The sequence below is a fragment of the Alligator mississippiensis genome, chromosome 4 (assembly GCF_030867095.1).
Source record: "Alligator mississippiensis isolate rAllMis1 chromosome 4, rAllMis1, whole genome shotgun sequence".
Taxonomy (NCBI): domain Eukaryota; kingdom Metazoa; phylum Chordata; order Crocodylia; family Alligatoridae; genus Alligator; species Alligator mississippiensis.
The window spans coordinates 14,311,430-14,333,106 of record NC_081827.1 but is presented as its reverse complement, the minus strand read 5'-3'; the positions used below and the strand labels follow the sequence as shown (position 1 = coordinate 14,333,106).

At 45.5% G+C, this 21,677-nt stretch overlaps 1 protein-coding gene across 2 annotated transcripts in view; it reads right to left on the bottom strand.

The window, feature by feature from the left end:
- Window positions 1-797: 797 nt before the first annotated feature.
- Window positions 798-21,677, bottom strand: part of MCM10 (minichromosome maintenance 10 replication initiation factor) — a 33,668-nt gene continuing 12,788 nt past the window's right edge. For both annotated transcript variants that reach the window (XM_014607568.3, XM_019487555.2), the window contains exons 10-21: window positions 20,546-20,662; window positions 18,995-19,194; window positions 18,115-18,215; window positions 13,047-13,148; window positions 12,847-12,961; window positions 12,124-12,352; window positions 7,529-7,670; window positions 5,531-5,649; window positions 4,138-4,251; window positions 3,193-3,338; window positions 2,934-2,976; window positions 798-2,469 (exon numbers count right to left, since the gene is read on the bottom strand). In XM_014607568.3, the coding sequence (XP_014463054.1) occupies window positions 2,386-2,469; window positions 2,934-2,976; window positions 3,193-3,338; window positions 4,138-4,251; window positions 5,531-5,649; window positions 7,529-7,670; window positions 12,124-12,352; window positions 12,847-12,961; window positions 13,047-13,148; window positions 18,115-18,215; window positions 18,995-19,194; window positions 20,546-20,662 (1,512 nt within the window). In that variant the 3' untranslated portion in view covers window positions 798-2,385. The remainder of the gene's footprint in view (window positions 2,470-2,933; window positions 2,977-3,192; window positions 3,339-4,137; window positions 4,252-5,530; window positions 5,650-7,528; window positions 7,671-12,123; window positions 12,353-12,846; window positions 12,962-13,046; window positions 13,149-18,114; window positions 18,216-18,994; window positions 19,195-20,545; window positions 20,663-21,677) is intronic.

Genomic DNA, 21,677 nt, shown 5'->3' with positions numbered 1-21,677 from the left:
TTACTCAGCAAATTTAATGGGACGTTAGAAAGAAATCCAACCAAATGTCAACCAACATGGATGGAACAAGGAAATCCAACACTTTGCAAATATCCAACAAACCTATGAGCACAGACTTGGCTCCCATGATGAGAAATGGTGTCTTAAAGGCTGCTTAGATCCCATGATGACAGGCACCCTAGAGGTCTGGATAGGACATTTTACCTTCCATGAGCGCTGGGTAGGTATGTATCTTATTTTGATGGAGACAAGGTTTTTGATGGTATTTAAAAGGACGAATCAGGCTGGGAGCCCAGAGGGCATGAGTTTAAGGCTGCTTGCTGCCCTTGCCAGCTAGGCTGAGGGGGCAGCCCACTTTTTGCTTGTTTGGGGGTTGGACAAGACAACCTATGGATGTTTCTTCCAGCTCTGCTTCTCTATGATAACAACCGTAACACTGTAAACAGAGAATAAATGCTCCATAATCTGGTTTTTGCTAGTTAATGGATACAAGGACAACACCTCTATTTCCCTAGCTTTCCCTTAGCTAAAGAATGAAAGCCTGGAGCCAAATTCCATAGCTGTACATTGTGGAGCACTACCGTTACTGCCCCATTGTTAATTCCCAGTCATAAACACTGTGGGCTTCGCATTGAGAAACTCCTGTCTCAAAGACAGGATGTCTGGCAGCTGGGACCAGGGAATCAGAAGCTAAGTCTCTTGAGTCACCAGTCATTGGGTACCTGGGTATGTCAAGGTACTTCAGCTCATTGCATATGACAACCAGTCTACAAGAACTGGTCACACAAACTCCTCTCTTCCCTTCTTTAGGGTGTTTATTGCAATACACATTATAGAACACGTAAGGCCAGGGATCACCATATTTACAAGGACTCCGAGTGAGGTAACAACAGGCCAAACAAACTGAAGTGTCACACAGTTCAGTACTTACAGTAATGGAATATGTGTACTCACTTGCCACGTGTTACAGCAACAAAAAACCTTGTAGGATGAGAAAGTGTGAAGGAAAGAGTCAGCTGAGGACAGCCGTGCCCAGCACACAGGTACCTTTTTCCAACTGGAGGGGTCCAATTGCTTACTCCCTCTCCACTCCTGGCACAGACGTGAAGAAGATGAGAGGTGTTGACTCACAACACCACCTGGACATACAAAAATCAGGCTGTGGCACTTTCATTTGCATAAATTCAACTTAATTTCTGGGTTTAGGAACTCGTGGGATGCTAATGTTAGCCACAAGGCAGCAGAAGGGACACTTTCAGGGAGACTCCCAAGCCAAGGATGGTTTGTTAAACACACCAGGGTTTCTAGGGCAACTTGCTTTCAGGAAAATAAAACTGGCTCTCTCCTGAGTCACCTGAGGGGTGAAACACCTGTCCTGGAGGTAGCTGGTATGCTACAGGTTGCTGGTGCTACTGGCTTTCAAAGCACTATGGGGTCATATGGACTGTGGCTTCTCTATCCAATTAAAAGGATTTTAAAATGTTAAAGAAAGGGGTTGAGACGAAACAAAATGTTTGTTCTCTAAAACCATGTACAAAATACTGCCAGACTCTTTAAAATAATTAAAACACCATTTTGTGAGCAGGGAGATCTGTAACTGTAATGACCCACAGGTGCAGATGACAAATTGATGACTCCAGCAGCTTAGATTTATCCAGTGCAGTCAGCTAGAAAGAAGGCATAACATTTGCACAAGAGCGTAAGTGACTCAGAGGTCTAAGCATGATTGAGTCTCAAAGTCCAAGTCACTCAGCACTTTTGAACACTTTACCTTCTAAAATTTCTAAGCAGCTTACAATTGGCCCTGCAAGCTCCAATGAGCAGTTCTGACAACTCCGAAAAGCCATATGTGGACACTGGCATATCACATACCTCCATAAATGCACCCTATGATATGCTGCTGCTTTTGTATGCTGTAACAGTGGGAGGTAGCACTGGAACGGCTGAATTAATATGTTATGCTAGGCTTTATTTCCTATTACATACCAGAGACAGACTGGAAGCATTTGTGTTCCGTGTCAAAGGTCTTCCAAGTTCATAACGGCTTGTGCTGTATGATTCCAGTGACATAATTTGAATGAATCGTTCTACACACACTTTAAAATTCAAATCCCATGATAGCAGAGTTTTGTTTCTAAATGCTGTAAACAGCTTGTTCCTAAGAAAGAATCAGCGTGACCACATATTTCACATAGTCTCTTCAGTCAACCTAAGTAGACAAAATTGGTCAATCCAAGGGAAGAACTAGAGGAAAGACTGAGGTGCCCTGGCCAGTAGAAATGGGTTTTCCCAATTTTTCATACCAAAACACAGAACCCACATGTTTTTAGTAAATGCACAATTCAAAGTCAGACGAGGTAAATGTTGTGAAAAATTATCTGTGGGTTACTTAAGACTGTTAAGAAACTTGGGTTGTTCTTCCCCTCTTGGTAAAAGTGTTTCTCCACCAATCTTCGGACCTTTCTTCTCCTAAAAACATGAACATACAATGGATGAAGATTCAAATTCAAGCTAAGCCAGCTCCATTACATTTTTCTGAAAGAAGCTGAGGTAAATGATTATCTGACTAGAACACCTACGCTCACAATAATCACATCATTCCACAAGATCCTACGGGCGATTCTGAAAATGCAGCTATAACTTTACAATGGAAATTCCTACCATGCCAGTTTAAACAAGGCCTTAAACAAACTTAAACAATAAAAACCAAAGAATAAAAGCTAAGGTGCCATAAAATAAATAAACTATCTGTGCTGAGGCAGATCAGTTCAGGGTTGCTAGTAACATGCCAGGTGAGTAGAGACATGCACTTAAATGGATCTGTTTCAGGAAATGGAATCCTTCACTTTTAGGTGGCTTATATTAGCAAAGCCTGGGAAAAACCACTGAAAGAATCAGCCTTATTCCCACCGTAGGCCCTGGCCTGCACCTACCTTTAGCATCCCATCTCGCTCCCATTTGAAGAGGCCACAGGTGCTGAAAGAGGAAGATGGAAGGTTAGGATTGGGTTGGAATCCATTTGCTGCACAATACCAGAGGACCACCAGCCCTCTTACATCCTTCCAACAATGCTTAGCAGCCAGAGGGAACGGCTTCAGACCCTGGCACTTGCTACTGTAATGATAAAGTGTACACTAGTTACTGGATGGTACAAGTCCCCCTGCAAACACACTGCTGGGGAACCCTTCCTACCTGCAGGGCTTTTTTGGTAGCCTGTTAAGAGAGATGGCTCTGTTTCCACAGGGGCACTTGAAAAATCGCTTCACACCCTCATGCCAGTGGTAATCGTGATTCTCCTTCAGGCATGTATCCAGGGGCTTGAAATAGGAGTATTTGCACTGCAAGGCAACAGGGGAGGGGGGTGAGAGAGCACATTGAGATGAGCAGAGACTGCATAACACGTACCAGTACGAGAGCAGTCCTGCTGCACAGCTGGGACTGAGCGCTCGCTCTGGATCAAAAGAATGCTCCCCTCTGTTCTTTCATCCCCAAGGCAGCAGCCATGCTGCTGAGGTCGCTGCCTCTGGACTCTGCCATTGGCCCTTCCCACACTGCCCCTTCCTCCCTCTGCTACCACCTTTTGTCATGCTTGGCCCAATTCCCAGCAGAGACCAGAGCACACAATTGCCTTCTGTGTAGCCACAGACAGCGAGGAGAGGCTTTGGGGGGGGGGGAAAAGCGTGCTAGAAACTGTTCAGGCAGGAAAGAATTCTCCCCGTGCATTTTAAAGGGGTAAAACTCCTTCTCTGTCACTGATGACACAGTCAGCAAGATGCAGATGAAGTAGCCTGGGTGTTAGGCTTTGTGCAAATGATCAGTACTGGACAACAACAGTCCTGAGGGACTCCGGGATCCCAGGACAGTTTCAGGCTGGCAAGAAAAGCTGGTAACTGGATAGCCTGAGGGACCAGAGGCCAGGGAACCTGAGCAAACTTAGCTTGGGGAACCTCAGAGGCAGTGTCTAACTCCTTCAGCATCACCTCACGGCTCCAGCTGATGCTGCCAACATCCCCAAGCAGCAAGCCACTTTCTTTACAATCACAGGCTTTAACAAAGCCAAGCAGGGCTGCAGGAACACAAATTCCCATTCCAACACAGTGAGTGCACCACGTACCTCCCTGCTCCTGTTTTACTCACCGTCTTGCACGTCACCACCCGGCACTTCTGCTCTTTAATGCTCCTCATCTTCTCTTCTAGCTCTTCTTTCTTCACCAGGGGCTCAAAGTAGCGTTCCTGAAGTTCAGCCTCAACCTGCCATGACACGAGACACACCGTATGTAGTCTGCTGTACGAACTGCAGGAGCAGCTCCCCATCTAGTGGTTTTGGCTGAAATCTTTTCGAAGCTCCAAATAATCCATTTTATATGTTCTTGTTAGAAGAGCACAGTAGACTATGTGCACACTTCTCCACTGAAATGCAGCCACCTCTGGGATACATCACAGAAGCTACCTAACAGCTAACAAATGGGCACTCATTTTAGCAGAGGGAAGCAAAAGTACAAGCAAAAGCATTGGGAAGCTTCACAGTACCACAGCCTCAACAGGAGAGGATAAGAGTGCTCTCTCCTGGGAGGTGGAAGAGGCAGGTTTGAACATCATAGGCTGAGGAGGGATTTGAACCCAAGTCTCCCACTTCCTGGCTGAGTGCTCCAAGTACTAGACTATAAAAGGAGCATGCCACCATGTTTTGAAAGAAAACCAGGGGAACCAATGGTCTTATACTTGAATTCAATACAGTTAATCCCTATCTTATAAGACCCTAAGACCCAGGGAGGCACTGAAGTCCATAAGCAAGACAGGACTGCAAGATATGCCCTTCTTTTCATTGTTTCCTGTCAGTTCGCTAGCCCCCACCTGTGTACCCTCCACAACAGGCCGGCTGTTGCGAGTCCTGCTCTTGACTTCCCATATGGATGGAATAAGGAACTTTTTAGACTTACTTGGGGCCACAAACTCCAGGAGCTGGATGCGTAAGTTATGCACACAGTCACTGTGAGCGTTGTCACAATGTTATTTGGTGAATCTGGGCCTTTCACTATAAGTACTGAATAGGTCTGAGAGGCTTTTCCCTTTGCAAGGGCACTCTTAGCTTCTCTTGCAAAAGTGCCTCATTTGCTAAAAACTGCAAATAACTTGAGCACTTCCTTGGCTACAACCTCCCCATCTTTGCGGTGGTGTCCTAAGGGAGCATTGTCCAGTTTGGAAGCTCAAGTCTTGGTATTACCAGCATATGCAATGCAGCAGATGTGGAAACATTTTAAAACTCTAAAATATGTAACTGTTGGAGCTGGGTTTGGTTGGCTCTTTGCAGATGCCATGAACACAGATCTTCCTCCTACCGCTCAGACAGTAGCACAGTACTGAAGGGTTGACAAGTCAAACAAAACAGATTTGAACTTTTAGACACTGGAAATCGCTCTCTTGGCAAAAGCTCATTTATATCAAATCGAAACTTGGGCCTACACATTACCTGTGTGTGTCTAGTTTTTACCAACCCTGACCCATAGGTCTCGCAGAAAGTGGCATGTACCTCCATCAGGACACCCGTATGCTTCGACCTGGCGTTCAGAATTTCCTGAAACTCTTCAGACTCCAGGTAGGCCAGCTGCTCCCGCCGTTTCTTTTGGGCTGGCTCCAACTCATCTGCATCTAGGGAAACAAGAGCTTTGCTGCTGACACCAGCTTCTGAGCTGTGTTCTGCTTTCTAAACATGATCGTTATTTTATACCATATGAACAAGATGTGCTAATGCTGATGCCTCAATTGCTAGAATTTATTTATTTCTTTATTTATCCATTACATTTATATGCCACCCTTCCCAAAAAAGGCTCAGGGTGGCTTAAAAAAAAAATTTGTGAGGAACAGAAAGAACAACTGGTGCAGCGGAGAGAGACCACAAGTCAAATTCTAGTTTAGTTGCAAGCAAAGATGTGTCATTAATGTCAATTTTTTGTAGTCCCTTCTGCAGATCTTACAGCACTTTATCAACAAACTCTGCAAAGTGGCCAAAACCCCCTGCAAACATGTAACAGAGAAAAGATTTCTATTTGGCCACTTCATGGAAAAGCTGGAAATGAAGTTAGTAATTAATAGTAATCCCACACTCCAGCCATTAAGTTATATTCCCTGATAAGACCTAGGAAACCTCCCAATTTGTGAATATTTAAAAATACTGGATTGCCTAGAAGCAGGGGGAGCAAGACCGGCCTAAATAGTAGGTGCCGCATACCTAAAGCAAGTCTGACTGGCAGAGCACTGTGTTCAAGGCTAGCATATTCTGTGGCAAGATGGACCTCCCTCCTAAAACAGACTTTCTTGGTGGAAATGCTGAAGCATCAGAGTAAGAACTTGTTGTTTGTATAGCATAAAATAATGACCACACGCTGTTTACAGCACCATCATTAAAAGAAACAGAAGTGTGCCACCAGTAAGTCTGTGAGTCAGTTAAAACCAGAGACATTATTGTGTTGGTTTATGCTAAGCCCCGGCTTTCCATTCTCAACATGCTGCAGATTTCTGTGCCAACAACAGCAGTGTCATGGAATCTCATTGTGGAGCAGCTCAAATCTCATACATATATACACACTGCTAATCATGAAGGTGGCATTGGGTCCACAGTATAAACACAGCAGCAGGAAGTGACTGCTGAAGTGACCAGCAGTCAAGTAGTTCGCACTGTACCTGTGAGATGAGATTTTCAACAGCGCCCAAATAATTTAGAATAGTGGTTTTCAACCTCTTTTCATTTGCAGACCCCTAAAAACTTTCATATGAAGATGCAGACCCCTTTGGATTACAAGTGTGGGCATTCACAAGCTTTAGATTGATCATAGTCATCTTTCACGGACCCCTTCGACAGTCTTCAGACCACAGGTTGAAAACCACTGATTTAGAAGCACAAGTGCTGCTGGCTTGCAATGAGAGTCAGTTTAAGGCAAGAGGGATGATGCTTTTGCACATACCAATCTAAAGTCTGCTGACACCTGGGTGACAGCAGTTTTATTGCAGTGCTGAAGTGATTAGACAATGCTTGAGGTAAGAATTTTTAATTGTTCAGTGCGTTTGGGAGAAAAAGAGGTGGTTGTGGAGGTAAGTGGCGTAATAGGATGGTTCTGAAGCTGGAAGGAGACCAGAGCCCACCATAATATTGTTAGGGATCAGCCTCCAAGCCATGTTTTGTTTAGACAAGTTTAATTTTTTTGTGGTTCACCTTTCCTGCTTTGTTAAAATTCTGGCTCCCTAGTCACCACCTCACCCTGAGCCACAAAAACCTCTCTCCCTGACTATAAGTAGCTCCCGTCTCAATAGTACAGAAGCCGCCCAACCTCTGGCTCCAGAAACACTGTGGAGTTAGTCCCTTTTTAGTCAAACTGAGACATGTTTTCCAAATCTCTCTGGCCAAGCACATATTTCTCATTCTCAGCTGAACGAGCAGTTGTCCAGCATTTTACAGTTTACAGCATTTTGCTATAAAGCCCTGGAGATAACTGGAGACCAGCATTTTTCATGCCAGGCAGCACTGACATACCTTGTGATGCAGGGGCAGGATTCTCCACTCTCTCTGTAACTGCAAGAACCTCAGCAGGATCCGGTCGTTTCCGTTTGACATTGTTTGGGTCAATTTTAGCGAGGATTTGGCCTTTCACTCGCAGCTTGTTTATAGCAGCCAGCTGGAAAATGGGAAAGAATCATTAAGATGGTGCTGGATATGAAAACTGTGAAAGCCTGGAACAGTGTCCCTTGCACAAAAATGCAAGACAGTAGCTGGGGCAAGATGGGGTTATGGTAACAAGACTGCCACAAGAAAAATCAAACTCTGCTAATGGCTTGCAATGCATTAGGTGTTGAGACAGTGGAGCTCAAGGTACCCAATACTAGGGCTGTGTGAAGCTTTGGTCGCTGATTTAATTTAGCGGAGAGTCAGCTCAATTCAACAGCTGAACCTCGAAATCCAAATCAAATCAGGAGGCCCTTTAATCTCTCCAAATCGAATCAGAACTTTCCGAATCGATTCAGAGAGATTCAATGATTTGGACATAGACACAGCTTTAAATGTTTTTTCCACATACCTCAAGGTACCAGGTGCCTCGTGAAGGCCAAGGTTGGGGGGGGGAGGGGAGGGGGCGCAGCAGCCACGAAGCGTGATGGGGACACCCCCCCCCCAATCTCAGCAACTGGTGCCTCCTGGGTCTGGGTGGGCACCTGGGGTTCCCCCATGGCCAACTGCCGAGCTAAGGGGGTGGTCCCCCATGTGCTTGGCAGCAGACCCGGAAGTGGACCGGAAATACTTCTGGGTTGGCCACCGAGTGCGCAGGGGGCCCCTCCTCACGCTCCTGTGAGACTTTCCATCTGCTCCAGCATTGTAGCGTTCACGAGCCATGCCTGAAACCTCAAGGTATGTAAAAAAAAACATTTAAAGCTGCATCTATGACTGAATCGCCAATTCTCTGAACCAGCATTGAATCTTCAGATTCAGCCAAATCAAATCAGGACAGTGATCCGAATGAACAAATCTGTCTAATAAAAGATATCAGATTCACCCAAAAAACCTTCTCTGCCTATGTCCTTCGACCAACACAGCTACAACCTACACCCTTGGCAGGGACCTGACACTCATCACATGTGTATCTTCAAGCTAAGAAAGCCAGAGAAAGAGACTGAGCCAGTAAAGACAAGGAAACTACATATGCATTTCATTTGAGCTAGCAACTAAAGAAAACAAGAGACTAAATCTTCATCTGTAGCAAAACTGTAAAATGTCCTGTATGTGACATCCTCACATTTCTCAAAACAGGCATCCAATGTCTAGGGTACAGGCAGTCCTCGGACTTACGACACAATGGGTTCCTAAAAACCACATCTTAAGTCGAAACATTGCAACTCGGAACCAATCTTCTCATAAGAAATAATGTTATAAATGGGGGATTGGTTCCTGAACCAAGGCCTGATACCCTATTTTCACCAAAAATACCCCAGAATTTTGTACTTGATCAATTATAGATGAGTAACATAGCTACATTAATGTATTTATATGTAAATAGCAATCATATCGATTTGGAAGGACTTCTTTGAGGTGACTTTGCTGGACTTTTTAAAAGGCTCTTGGCTGGACTCCTCTCAGGAGTCTTGGCTGCAGGTTTTTCTGGAGTCTTGTCTGCTTTCTTAAAGAAAAAGTGTCCGAGGAAATTTGAACAGATGTTCTCCAGGGAGATGAGCGATGCAGCGAACTTGTTCGCTGGCGTGGCGTTGCATCGGATCAAGTGTTGTAAAGTCAAAACTGACGTCATAAGGTTGAAACAGGGCATCAATTCAGAAACGTTGTAAGTGTGAAATGTTGTAACTCGAAATGTTGTAAGTCAAGGACTGCCTGTATTACAAATGTCTCAATCATTCAGTGTATGTCTGGAGTTTTGTAAACAGACCATCACCGGTACAAGCTATTGCAAATTAGCCCCATTGATAAACAAATACCCAAAGACAGGTCCGGTAACCAATGCCTCTAGGTATCCTGTTTAACCACTCAAAGCCCATCACTTCCAATTGCTGAGCTAATCAGGGTCTGCAAAAAAAAAAAAACAAAAACAAAAAAACCCACGTCTTCACCCCTAGACAAGTCCAAAAACAGGAGGCAGGCAATTTAACAACCGTAATATGATGGTTAACCTTTTCCTCCCTATTTTGTTTGGACTTTAATTGGCTAACTATCAAGGAAAACGCTTTGAAACCATATAATTAAACAGTATAAAGCATAACAGAACTGCTAGCAAAGTATATGCAGTACAGGGAAAACCAAGATAAGCAAAAGATCCATGCTGCAAGGCTGCACAAAAACTGTTTCCTGCCTGCACTGGGTAAAGATTTCTTTGAAGCTAAGATAATACGAGGACTAATAGCTCATTTTATATTGGGAAAGAGTTTTTTTTCTGTCATTTAGTTTTGTAACTTGTTTGTAGTTATTAAAGCAAGCCTTTTTGCTATTCATCAACTGAGTGGCGTGTCAATTCTTAGAGCACTAGGTTTAAAACCCCATTTTTAAGTGCAGCAGATGGAAGAGGAGTATCCAAAGTTATGTTCCTGACTGCAATTGTGGAATCTCCATCTTTGAAAATTTTCAAGAGCAAGCTGGAAAGACACTCGGCTGGGATGATTTAGTCAGAGGTGATCCTGCCTCGAGCAGGGGGCTGGACTAAATGACTTTGTGAGGTTGCTTCCAACCCTACTTTCCTAAGATACTAATGCAGCAGAGAAAATCTTTCCACTGAAAGCAGCAGCAGGGGGATGGGTATCCCAGACAAACTCTAATCCCAACTCTGCCATCTTCTACTGCTCCATATCACCCAGCCAGTCTGTTTCCCTGTCTAGAAAGAGCCCAACACTTTTCTTTGGCATTTAGTAGGCCTCAGAGGTTTCAGATCTGGATGAAGACACAATGGAGAGGAACAGGTCAGATGAACATTTCTCCCCACTTTTCCAAAGAATAAGGTAACATCACTGGAGATTTCTATAGAAATCAGTAAGCAACTGACAGACAAAAAAACCCCCTGCACATGGCCCTTCACTCCAATCCTAAACTGCTCATATTCGCTTTCATTCCACCCATTAGGAGGCGATACTCTCTCCCAGGCAAAAAACAATCTCTGCAAAGGAAAAATGAACCTTGCCTGTGCTAGTCAGAAACCAAGCTGCTGCAGCTCAGACCCAATGCAGCTACTGTACCTAGAGAGCTCACTGCTATCCACTTGGCTGAGGGCAAATATTGAGATTACAAGGAATTTGCCACATTGCTGGATTAAGGTACAATCTGGCATTCTTACAACTTCAACAGGATGCTAGCAAACAGAGGCAAAGGACCCAGGTGCTAAAGGGTTAATTTTTATAAGCCAACCTGCAGCCCTATTTTTTAAACATTCAAGGCAAGTTTAAACAAAAGAAACATCAGAACTCTTATCAAGATAGAAAACAAACCAATGGTCCTCAAAAAAATTCAGCTACATCCTGCATTCTCTGCAGCTATTATAGCCATCCTAAATCTGTCTCTGAACTACAGCTAACAAAAGAATTGGATTTTGTCCAGCATAAGGCAAACTTTCAGTTGATGCTTTTGTATCCCTGCTACAAAAGGTACCCAAGGCAACCCATCATGGGACAAGAACTGAGCTAGTTCTTAGACTCATAAAACCCTGCAGTATACAGTGCTAAACCCACAAAATGTATTTCCTTCAGTGCAGTCTCCGAAGCACATCCCTTTGCAGACAAGAAAATAAATCCTAGCTGTACCTGACTGGGGATGGGAAGGGGGAAGGACAGCAAAAGTTTGCCTTTTGCCACTTTCTCATCAGCTGGCAGTGTAAAATGGCAGACCGTCAGGAAGATCACTTACAGAGTGATGCTGAATGTTCCAGCCTTGCTAGTAAAGAGTAGGCCAGACAAACACTTGGCTGGGATGCTGACACAAGGTCATTATGAACCACAGTGAGAAAAATTCATTTCAGAGGCTGGCCATCCCACAGCACTAGCACACTCCTGCCCAATTCAGGATAGATTAGAACTAGTAAAGAGGAGAGGTTCCAACTCCTACTGTTGGATGCTTGAGACTTTATTTAGCAGATAAGCTACTGCCCTGGGGGCTTACACAAACGAGCAGCTGAGATGGCACTTGGCCACTAATGACTGGTGGTCATTAGGAGCTCAGTGTGGCACAGCAGGGCTTAATACATCAAGCACTGGAAGCAAGGTAGTAACTGAAATGCCACCAGTGTCAGACTTCACAAATTATAAGGCTAGAAAGGACTAGTGATCGTCTAATCTGACTTCATGTACAACATAGGCCAAAGAACTTCCCTGAACTTGTTCTTGTTTAGATTAGAGCATCTCTGTGCCAATGTCAATTTAAAAATTTCACACAGAGAATATACAATAGCCACAGCTAGGTTGTCCCAAAGGGTTAATTAATTACTCTTCAGTCTGAATGCGCCTAGCTTCAACTTAAAGTTCTATTGAGATCCAATGACTCTACATGTTCACTCTGGAAGTTCTTACAGGCTGTGATCATGTCACCTCTTAACCTCCTTGTTAAGCTAGTTAGATGGAGCTCAAAGTTCAGCGTTTCAAAGGAGCATTTACCTTCTTAGCTTCTGCTAAGCCACTTAACTTTGGTGCTGGAGGGGGGGAGACATCAAAGAAAAGGATATCATCTCCTTCAGAAAACCCCGCACCCAGTCTAGGCGTCTGTGGAGTTGTCATTTTTGCAGCTTTGGGGAATTCAGCCCCTGGGGTTGGAGAGCGATGTGTGGATTGCCCCGCAGAGGATGGTAAAGCTGCTGTCTCAGCTCTACTTGCGTTCTGAAGAAACCTTAAAAAGGAGGAGATTGGAGACAAGTCATAGATCACTGCAGCAAACAAAGGCAGAGTCTGCAAATACCAGAACAGAATGTAAAGAAGCCTGTCAAGGCAGAAGTCACTGCTCAACAGAAGTGGCTTCGCCAGTCCTGCTAGCAAAACAGCGTGCGGTTCAACTACTTGGGATGGTGAAATGAGGCCTGTCGAAGATGTTCAAAGGACCCAGCAAAGGTGAAGCCTCAGAACATCCCTCTGAGGTCAGTCAGTCAGTCAGTCAGTGCTGGAGTAGGGAATTCATGGTTCTCAGCTGCCTGCTCTACCTATTCTTCCTCCATTATTCTTTCTAGTTCTCGGGCAGAGTGCTGATGTGTTTGGCTTTCCACTGAAGTAAGAACCAGTTTTATTCAGATTAAGTTTTACAGAACTTTAAAATCTCAGAAAAAATTAGCTGAGGGCTAAACAAGTGGACAGCTTTCCCATAAGCAGCCATAGAGGCTAGCGCATTACCGCTTCTGGATCTCCTCGGAGCGCTTTTTCCTTGCCTCTAGCAATTGCTGTTTCTGTTGTTTGATCAGAGCCGAAGCAGAAATTGACTGGATAGCAGGTCCTTCCTTCTCAGCACCTAAAATAAAAATCCAAAGGTAAGGGTTGCACAAAAGAGCCAAGTGTCTTCAAAGGTAAGTGTTGGGAGGAGTATGTGGACACACCTGCCTTGGACCAGTGCTTGCAGAGGTTCCGGGCTCCAAAGGTTGGCATTGTTAACAAGTCTTTGAAGTCGTCAGAACATGATAAAGGTCTCTTAGCAGCACCTAGAACAGAAAACAAAAAAAATTCTGATGGACTCAAAACCACAAAGGGAAAAAGGTCTGGCTATAGTATTTCACACTTGACAGCTCAGAAACACAATCCACTAATACTGGCTGCCCCTTTCTGATTTCACAGACTACTCTCCTTCCTGTTTTAGGTTTTTATACAGTCCCTATTACCAAAGTGCACAAGCACCCAAGATCCCCTCTGAGCTAAAGCAGCACTCTTATCCTTGTTTTACAAGTGGAGAACTGAGGGTTTAGACCAGTGATCTTCAACTTTTTTAGATTCAAGGCACCCCTCAAAAAAATGTCGCCTATTTTTTACTTGATTTTTGACTGAAGAAAAAAAAAAAAAAAAGAGCAAGCTTCTACTGCAGAGAACACAGAAAGACCAAAGGTTAGAACACTTTGAACACTCTGGATTCCTATTTGAATTCTCTGGATTTAACTTGTGAATCATCTTTGCACACCTAACTGCAATAACATTGTGTAGCACTCTGTCACACCCCTGAAAGGATCTCAAGACACCCTGTGGTGCTGTGGCACCCTGGTTGAGAATCACTGGTTTAGACAGACATGACAACTATACCAGTATCAAATGACATAGGTATGAGATGGTCCAAGTGAAATAAAGTTTGCATGCTCTTAGGGTGATATGTAGGTAGCAAAACCCCTGCCACTTCAGTATGTTTCATTAAGATTTAAAGTTACAGGATTTAACTCACTTATATCACTACAGGAGCACAGGCATAAAATATGGGTGATGCAAGCTCCAGAATTGCAACTTCTCCCCTTTTTAGTTATATGTTACATGTGTCTATAGCCAGAGACCCTAAAGCTCAGATCCACAAAGGTGTCTAGGTGCCTACCTCCAACGGAAATCAATTGGAGTGAGGTGCTTAGCTCTCTTTGTGGATCAGGAGCGAGCGACTTACCCAAGGTTACACAAGCAAATAGAGTACCTAAGCAAAGACTTGCATTCAGGTCTCCCAGGGCCCAGACTAGTGCCCTAAGCCAGAAGTGGACAATCCACAGTACACAGCAGATTGTAGAGGAGACAGGCAGCGCAGTGACAGGGCAGGGAACAGAAAACAGAGCAGGAGACCAGCCAAGGGAAGGGGACTAGAGTGACCCTTGGAGAGGGCATGGCATACCTGCCAAAAAGGTTAGGCCTTGCCTGTCCTAAGCACTGGTCTTTCTACAGGATGTATAATACTAAGCAAACTACAGCAGGAAATGAAGGCACAGGGGACAACCAATTTACTTGAGGCCACAGAGAGCCAGGGACAGATTCAGGACCAGCACTCAGATTGAAGCAGGGCTGGAAGGATCCTCCCAGGCCATTAAGTCCAATCTCTTTAAAAGAGACAAGAAGGAGGACCCAGGGAACTACAAACCAGTGAGCCTTATTTCAGTACCCAGAAAGTTACTGGAGCATATCTGAAGGAAGGCCATTCGTAAGCCTCTGGAGAAGGAAAGCCTGATCACAAACAGCCAGCATAGATTTATGAAACACAAATAGCGTCAAACAATCATAACCTCATGGTTTCATAGTGGTTAGGGTTGGAAGGGACCTAAACAGATAATCAGGTCTGACCCCCTGCCCCGGGCAGGAATGAGTGCTGGGGTCATAACATCCCAGCCAAATATCTATCCAGCCTCCTCTTGAAGACCCCCAAGGTAGGAGAGAGCACCACCTCCCTTGGGAGTCCATTCCAGAGTCTGGCAGCCCTAACCGTCCTTTGACAGAGTAACTACTTGGATGTATGGAGGAAATGCTCAGATACAGTGCAACAAGGCTTTTGACAAGGTCCAGCACAACTTCCTCATAAACAAATGGGAGAAATGTTGGCTAGGTAAAACTACTACAAGGTGCACAGATAACTGGCTCAATAGCTGCAAACAAAGTGCAATTATTAATGGGTCCATGTCAGAGTGTCAGGAAGTCCCACAGGGGTCTGTCCTAGGCCCAGTGCTGTTCATCGTGTTTATTAATTATTTGGGTGCTGGCACAGAAAGCTTCTTGAGCAAGTTTGGAGATGACACAAAACCAAGAAGGATTGTAAACATGTTGGTGAATGCATGCACAATTCAAAAGGATCTTAACAGACTGGAAAGTGGGACTAGAACCACAGGATGAAGTTCAGTGTAGACAAATGCAAAGTGCTACACCTCGAGAGGAATAACCAAAAACACAAATACAAAATGGGGGACACCTGGCTGGATAGCAACTCTATGAAAAAGGACTTGGGAGTCTGTAAGAGTCTGCTGTATGATGCAGCTGCACAAATGGCAAATGCGGTTTTGGGACGCATCAATAGAAGGCTTAGATGCAAGACACAGAGAATGATAGTGCTTCTCTACTTGGGACTGGTTAGGCTTCATCTGGAGTAGTTTCAAGTTCTGGGCTCCACCTTTTAAGGATGTGGAGAAGTTAGAGAGTGCCTAGAGGCAGGCAGAAAAGATGATCAAGGGCTTGGAAAGCAGGTCATATGAGAAGAGAGTGAAGGAACTAGGCATGTTCAGTTTGTGGAAAAGGTGCTTAAGAGGAGACATGATTACAGTCTGCAAATACTTGAAAGGCTGCCATAAAGAAGAGTGAAACACCTTTAATCTCTTGCTGCAGAGAAGAGGGTGTGGAACAATGGCTTGAAGTTGCAGCAAGTAAATTTAGATTGTGTATCCAGAAAAACTTCTTCACTCTATGAGAATAGTGAGGCAGTGGAACAGACTGCATGGAGAAGTTGTGGACTCCTCATCCCTGGAGGTGTTCAAGAAGGGGTTGGACAGCCACTGGTCAGGGATGAGCTAGGTGCAGCTATGCCTATTTCCTACCATGGGTATTTCCCATGCTTCCGGGTTTTGCTAGTTGCTACCTGTGTCCTCTATTTTGCTATATGCATTGCGGTATTTTTAAGCCTTCCCAGAGGCACTGAATGTTGGCTGCAGCGAAGGCTGGGGACTTCAGCTGGGGTGTGCTGATTCTCCTGCAAGGAGCAAAGCCAGAGATTTGTAGCTAGAAGGTCTTGCCCCTCTGCTCAGGATCAGACCAATCACCATATTTGAGGTTAGGAAGGAATTTTACCCCATGGTCAGATTGGTATGGACTGTGAGGGGTTTTCTGCCTTTCTGTGTAGCAGGGAGCATGGCCCTCTACCTGGGACCTATTGAGCACATATTGACAAGTTTATAGAAGCAGGACATTGGCTGCTGTGGGTCCCCCCTGAATTACCTGTGGCAGGTTAGGGTGATAGGTCTATGCTGTGTCAGGGTTGAGGGTAGTCTTATGTAGAGTTTAGATCAGGGGTGTGCAATTATTTGGGCCCACAGGGAGTTTTGCTGAGCTGTTGCAGGTCAAGTCAGATTCCCCCTCACCCCCATGCTCAACAGCTCCCCAAAACTCCCTGTGGGATGCAGCCATGGGTGGACAGGGAGCAATGTTCAGGAGCAGGATGGGTGGGCAAGACTGGGATCACAGGGCAGAGAAGCAATCCACTGCCCGCATGCCCCTCCAACAGGCGCAAGTTCTGCGTGCAAGGAGCGGATTGCGGCTCTGCCCCAGCCCAAGCCCTGTGCTGTCACCCCGCCAAAATCCCACACCCGGCCCCAGATGCAACTCCTCGCACATGCTGTCACCACTCTACATTCCCGGGGTCTCCACAGAAACCACCCGGGAGCCACACAAGCAGGGCATGTGACCAGGTGGGAAGCTGTGTTTCGCAGTGAGATGGGTGGGCAGGGTTGCAAACACTCTGGGTTCTTGGGGTGGTGACAGGAGAGCCAGGGCAGAACCATGATCCACTCCCCATATACCCCTGCCTGCAGAATTTGTGCCCATTGCAGGGGTGTGCAGGCAGCAGATCACTGCTCTGCCCTGACCTGGGCCCCAGGCTGTCACAGCCCCCAAATCCTGGTGTCTCCCTGGCCCCACCAACCCACCCACCTCACTCCCAAACACAGCTCCCTGCTAACCTGTGGCCCCATCCCATCCACCTGGCTGAGTGCCCCGACTACAAAGGTCCCACCCCCAGCAGGGGATGCAGGACAGACTCACTGGGGTGCCTGGGCAGAAGGGCTACATCTGGCAGCTGCAGCAGCCAGAGGGAGCCACCACTGTTGGGAAATGGAGTCAGGCCACTGTGCCAGCCCAGCCCTGCTGCATGCCTGGAGATGGTGGGACCAGCGGCACGTGCCTGGGCTAGACGTGATCGAGGAACCTGCTGCAGTCCAGACAAAAACCTTCAGCGGGCCATAATTTGCCCACCCTTGGTTTAGATTACGGTTGTATGGGATGGTTTGGGTAGGGATGATTCTGCCTCAGGCAGGGGGTTGGACTGGATAACTTCTGGAGGTCCCTTCCAGCCATACTTCTCTATGACTATGACCACTCGATTACTTGTGTTCACCCTCTACTGAGAACCAAAGGAATCCCCAGAATTGCCACTTCCAAACCTTACCTGTAGCTGCCAAAAACAATACACAAAATACCAAGAACACCCTGCAACAGGCAAACGAAGGTACTGCCAATGTCCTGCCACTGAACGGGGCACCAGTCAGTCCCTCTGTGCTCAGCACTCAATAGGCGCTTGACTCTGGTCTGAGCTATTCCATTCAGCTTGCCTGTTCCTCAGGAGCACACTCAATACTTCTGGAACCTTCCAATACCCCATTCAATTATAAGTCTTAACCCACTGATTCACAATTGGAGATCAGAAAGCTGGCACTGCCCCCCATGGTAGCACTGATTTTGACACTGGCCATTGCCTGAATGCAACATACTGGACATTTGTTTAGCAATGCTTGCCCTGCAGCTGTGATGCCAAGGGGAATGGGAAGTGAATTGAAAAATACCATCTGTACAAACTACCAAATCCCCAGCATCTCTAGCTTGCGCATCCCGGGCTCTGCAGACCTATCACCCATTCAGCTGAAAACATCTGAGGAGGAGGAAGAAAGACAACGTTACCAATTTTCTGTCTAGCTTCCTGTACAATTGCATTGGCTCCTTTCACGACCAGATTTGTGAGCGTAGTTTGAATCTTCTTCTTTGGAGCTGCAGCTGCTGCACTAAAAGAGACAAAAACCCCACAAAAAGTGAGCTTTATTCAGTGACTTGAAGCAAGAAAAGGATAAAGGGCTGGTATTTGAGCTTGAGTGCGATCTCAGCCATTCAATGAAAGCTCCAATTACACAGCCTTCTGCCTAAGCAGGTATTTGTCTGAAGTAGGAACTTTGTGCTTGGCCTCTTTTTGGTATCAAAACTAGATTTCCCATTTCTCTCTAGATTTCAATATACATGGTTATAATATCGAGAGGATACTTGATCACAAACACTGTGATGAAGCTGGATGACGTTAGCTCAAGAGAAAGAAGCTACTTGCTGCATACAAACTCGGTTTATTTAATGAAGTAGCATTGGTGAGAGACTCAAAGTGTTTTGCAAACACTGGGCAACTTCCAGCAAAGCCTTTCCAGCTTCCTGGCTTTGGAATGGGCCCTGAAAAACCCAAATGCAAGAGACATATCCAAAGACTTTCCTGCCACTGACATGGCTCATTTGAAAGAAGTCAGCACAGCAGGCCCTTGTCTCCCAATGGATTATTGCTTTGGCCATATTATTACCATCCCCTTAGAGAAGTCTGCCATCCAAGCTTTGATTCTACTTATGGAGACAAGCAATATCCTGGCAAAACAAGGTACGGTTGCAAACCAAAGGAAGGGGCTAGTCGAAGGGTCTCTCTGAAGCTTCCTTGAGGCTCAGTTATACATAGCCAGGAAGGAAATGTACTCAAAAGCCAGAGACAGTGCTTTAAGAAGCCTCCAGGGAAGTTTAGTGGTTCTCTTACACAGAAGCTGCGTAAGCTGCTGAAGAAACCCCTCCGTAGTAAAAGCCTTCCCGGCACAGCCTCTCCTTCAAGCTGGGGTTCTTACAAGCCAGGCTTTTTGGAACACGGCCACCTGAGAAGGTGGACTGCAGGTCTGCCCGCTTCGAGCTGAGCTTCTTGTACTGGGATTGCACGTGATACTGACAATATTCACAGTCATTCTGAGAGGAAGAAGACAGAAAGGTTTGTTGGTAAAAACTAACAGATGATTAAAATTAAAAGCATTTCCCGAGACAACCAACAAGGTCTTTTCATAACTGACCTGCAAATGCACAGATATTGCGGGTTATAAGCAAGAAACCAAGCTTGGCAAATGCATACATAAGCCGTTACTACTGTGACTAGTGGGCTGCTATGGACCAATTGCTAGATGGAAAAAATGCAAATCTCATACATTAAAGTAGGGGTTCTCAACCCCCGGGCCACGGCAGGTTGACTGCTGGTCTGCAGCACGGTTGGCTGCTGGACCAGAAGTGGCCACGGACCGGCAAACCACAGCCCCCCAGAGCCGGATGGAGAGGATGTGGCTCCTCCTGCAGGGCCCACGGCAGCACAGGGTTTGGCCTTACCTTTCTGCCAGCCGGAAATTCCAGCCGCAGTCAGCTGTGATTGCTGGGCCACGGCCACTTCCAGGCCACGTTTGCCAGGCCACGACATAAAAACTTTGGGAACCCCTGCATTAAATGTTTTATTTTCCCTATCAAATAAGCTCATCCCGAGCCTGGGAAGGCCAAAGGTTTAATTTCCAATGATGACTCATCTACCTGTCTGTTTCCGTGTTTTAGGACCACAGAATTTATAATCTCCTTAAATGCACAGGTACAAAGGAAAAGTAACAGTAGAAGCAAGACGTACTGTACAGCTATTTTGAATGACAATTTTTTAGACACATTTCAAGACAATATAGATTAAAATCTGTCAGGAAGTTCAATGCTGTGAACAGCCCCCTCAGCCTGGTAAGCAACAAAATGGAAATAATTTCATTCTATCTTTAAACTTTCATCTGCACATTGTTTGTAGTAGCAGTAACTCCCAGGTCAGACATTTTCAGCCAATTAGGACCTGCCAGTCAGTTCCTTCAGCCAGCTAAAAGTTTTCCCCACGATTCATTATTGTTGCACTGGATAATTCAGTTGACATTTAGGATGCTGTATATAGATGACCCTATGAACTGATCTGAAGACATATTCTAAATTTGTTGCATGCATCTTATACATCTATTGTCCTTGTTCCATTCTAAGTGTGCTTCAAATGCCACCCCACTCAGCTAGTGACCCACCATGTTCAATACTGAGTCACCTCTTTCCCCTTAAACCCTATCCTCAAGTGACTGCATTTTCTCTGATGGCTTGGATCACTATTTGCATGACATACATCGCCCAGCTGTTAGAAAAATAGGACTGAAAGGGACCTCAGGAGATCAGCTTGTCCAAACTCCTGCTCAAGGCAGGATCACCAACAGCTCACAACATTAATAGTTTAATGACAGCCTAGAGACAGAGGGATACAGACCAGATTGACACTCTGCATGCAGGGATCACCATTCTTCTTCCTGGCTTTGCAGGTGCCCAAATCCAGGGCTTCACCCATGAGCAGGATCTTCTGGGGATGATCAACAGACAAGCATACCTAAAAAGAAAAAGCAATAAGAGTAAAGATAAGGCTCCATAAGCAGATTCATGAATGGTGGTCATCCTTAGAGGCATTGCTGTAAGCGAGCTGTATTATTGAGGACCACACAATATCTATTTATTATCAGTGGATAAACAGGGGGTTTTGAGTTCAGTCCCAAAAGCTTGGACTTTTCAGGTCACTTGACAGTGTCATTCATTTATACACATTTTGGATAATTTAATTGGTTGCATGGTGCAGCATGGGTCCCAATTTATTGCCTATCATTTTCATGACAGCAGCGTTTCCCAAACCCTATGGGTCTACATCCCTCTGTAGTAAAGTCGAACACTCCTGTGCTCCACCTGTCCTCCAGCTCCTGCTGCCACTTCTCTTGTCACTGATTCCCTTTACCAGCAGCAGCAGGAGCTAGTAACAAGGTAAGTAGTGACAGCGGCTGAAGTAAGGGGGCATTGACTGTTGTGATGTGCATGCGCCTCCCCAAGGAACAGTTCCCACAGCTTGGGAAACACCATATTTTAGCAAATGCTGGTTATCTGTATATTAAGCATATAAAATCTGTCAGCATTTCTGCTTTGTAGCTTGAATTATGCTGCAGCTGACTGCATGCTCATTGTAACTGCCTGCTTTGTAACTACATGTGCACCCCTTAACTGTGCCAGAGACAGGGAAAGGGAAGCAGCTGTCAAAGGGCTGCTATCAGAAGCACTGACAATGACAGGAACTAGTTAGCTCTGCAGCTCCTCTCTCACCTCATTTTCAAGGCTTCTTTTAGCAGCTGACAGGGAGTATGAAAGCCTTGAAAATGAGAGGAGCTAGTCAGCTTCAGAACTGTTGATTACGCTGTGTACCCACATAGCTTTGATTGCTTCTAATAAGTTTGGATAAGTGCCTGAGGCCTCTCCCCAAGGCGGTGCACTTGAATGGAACGTGGCAAAACTGATGATTTAGCTTGGCCTGAGGGCTCAGACCAACACACTACATACCAAGGGAGCACCAAGCCCTCAGCCAC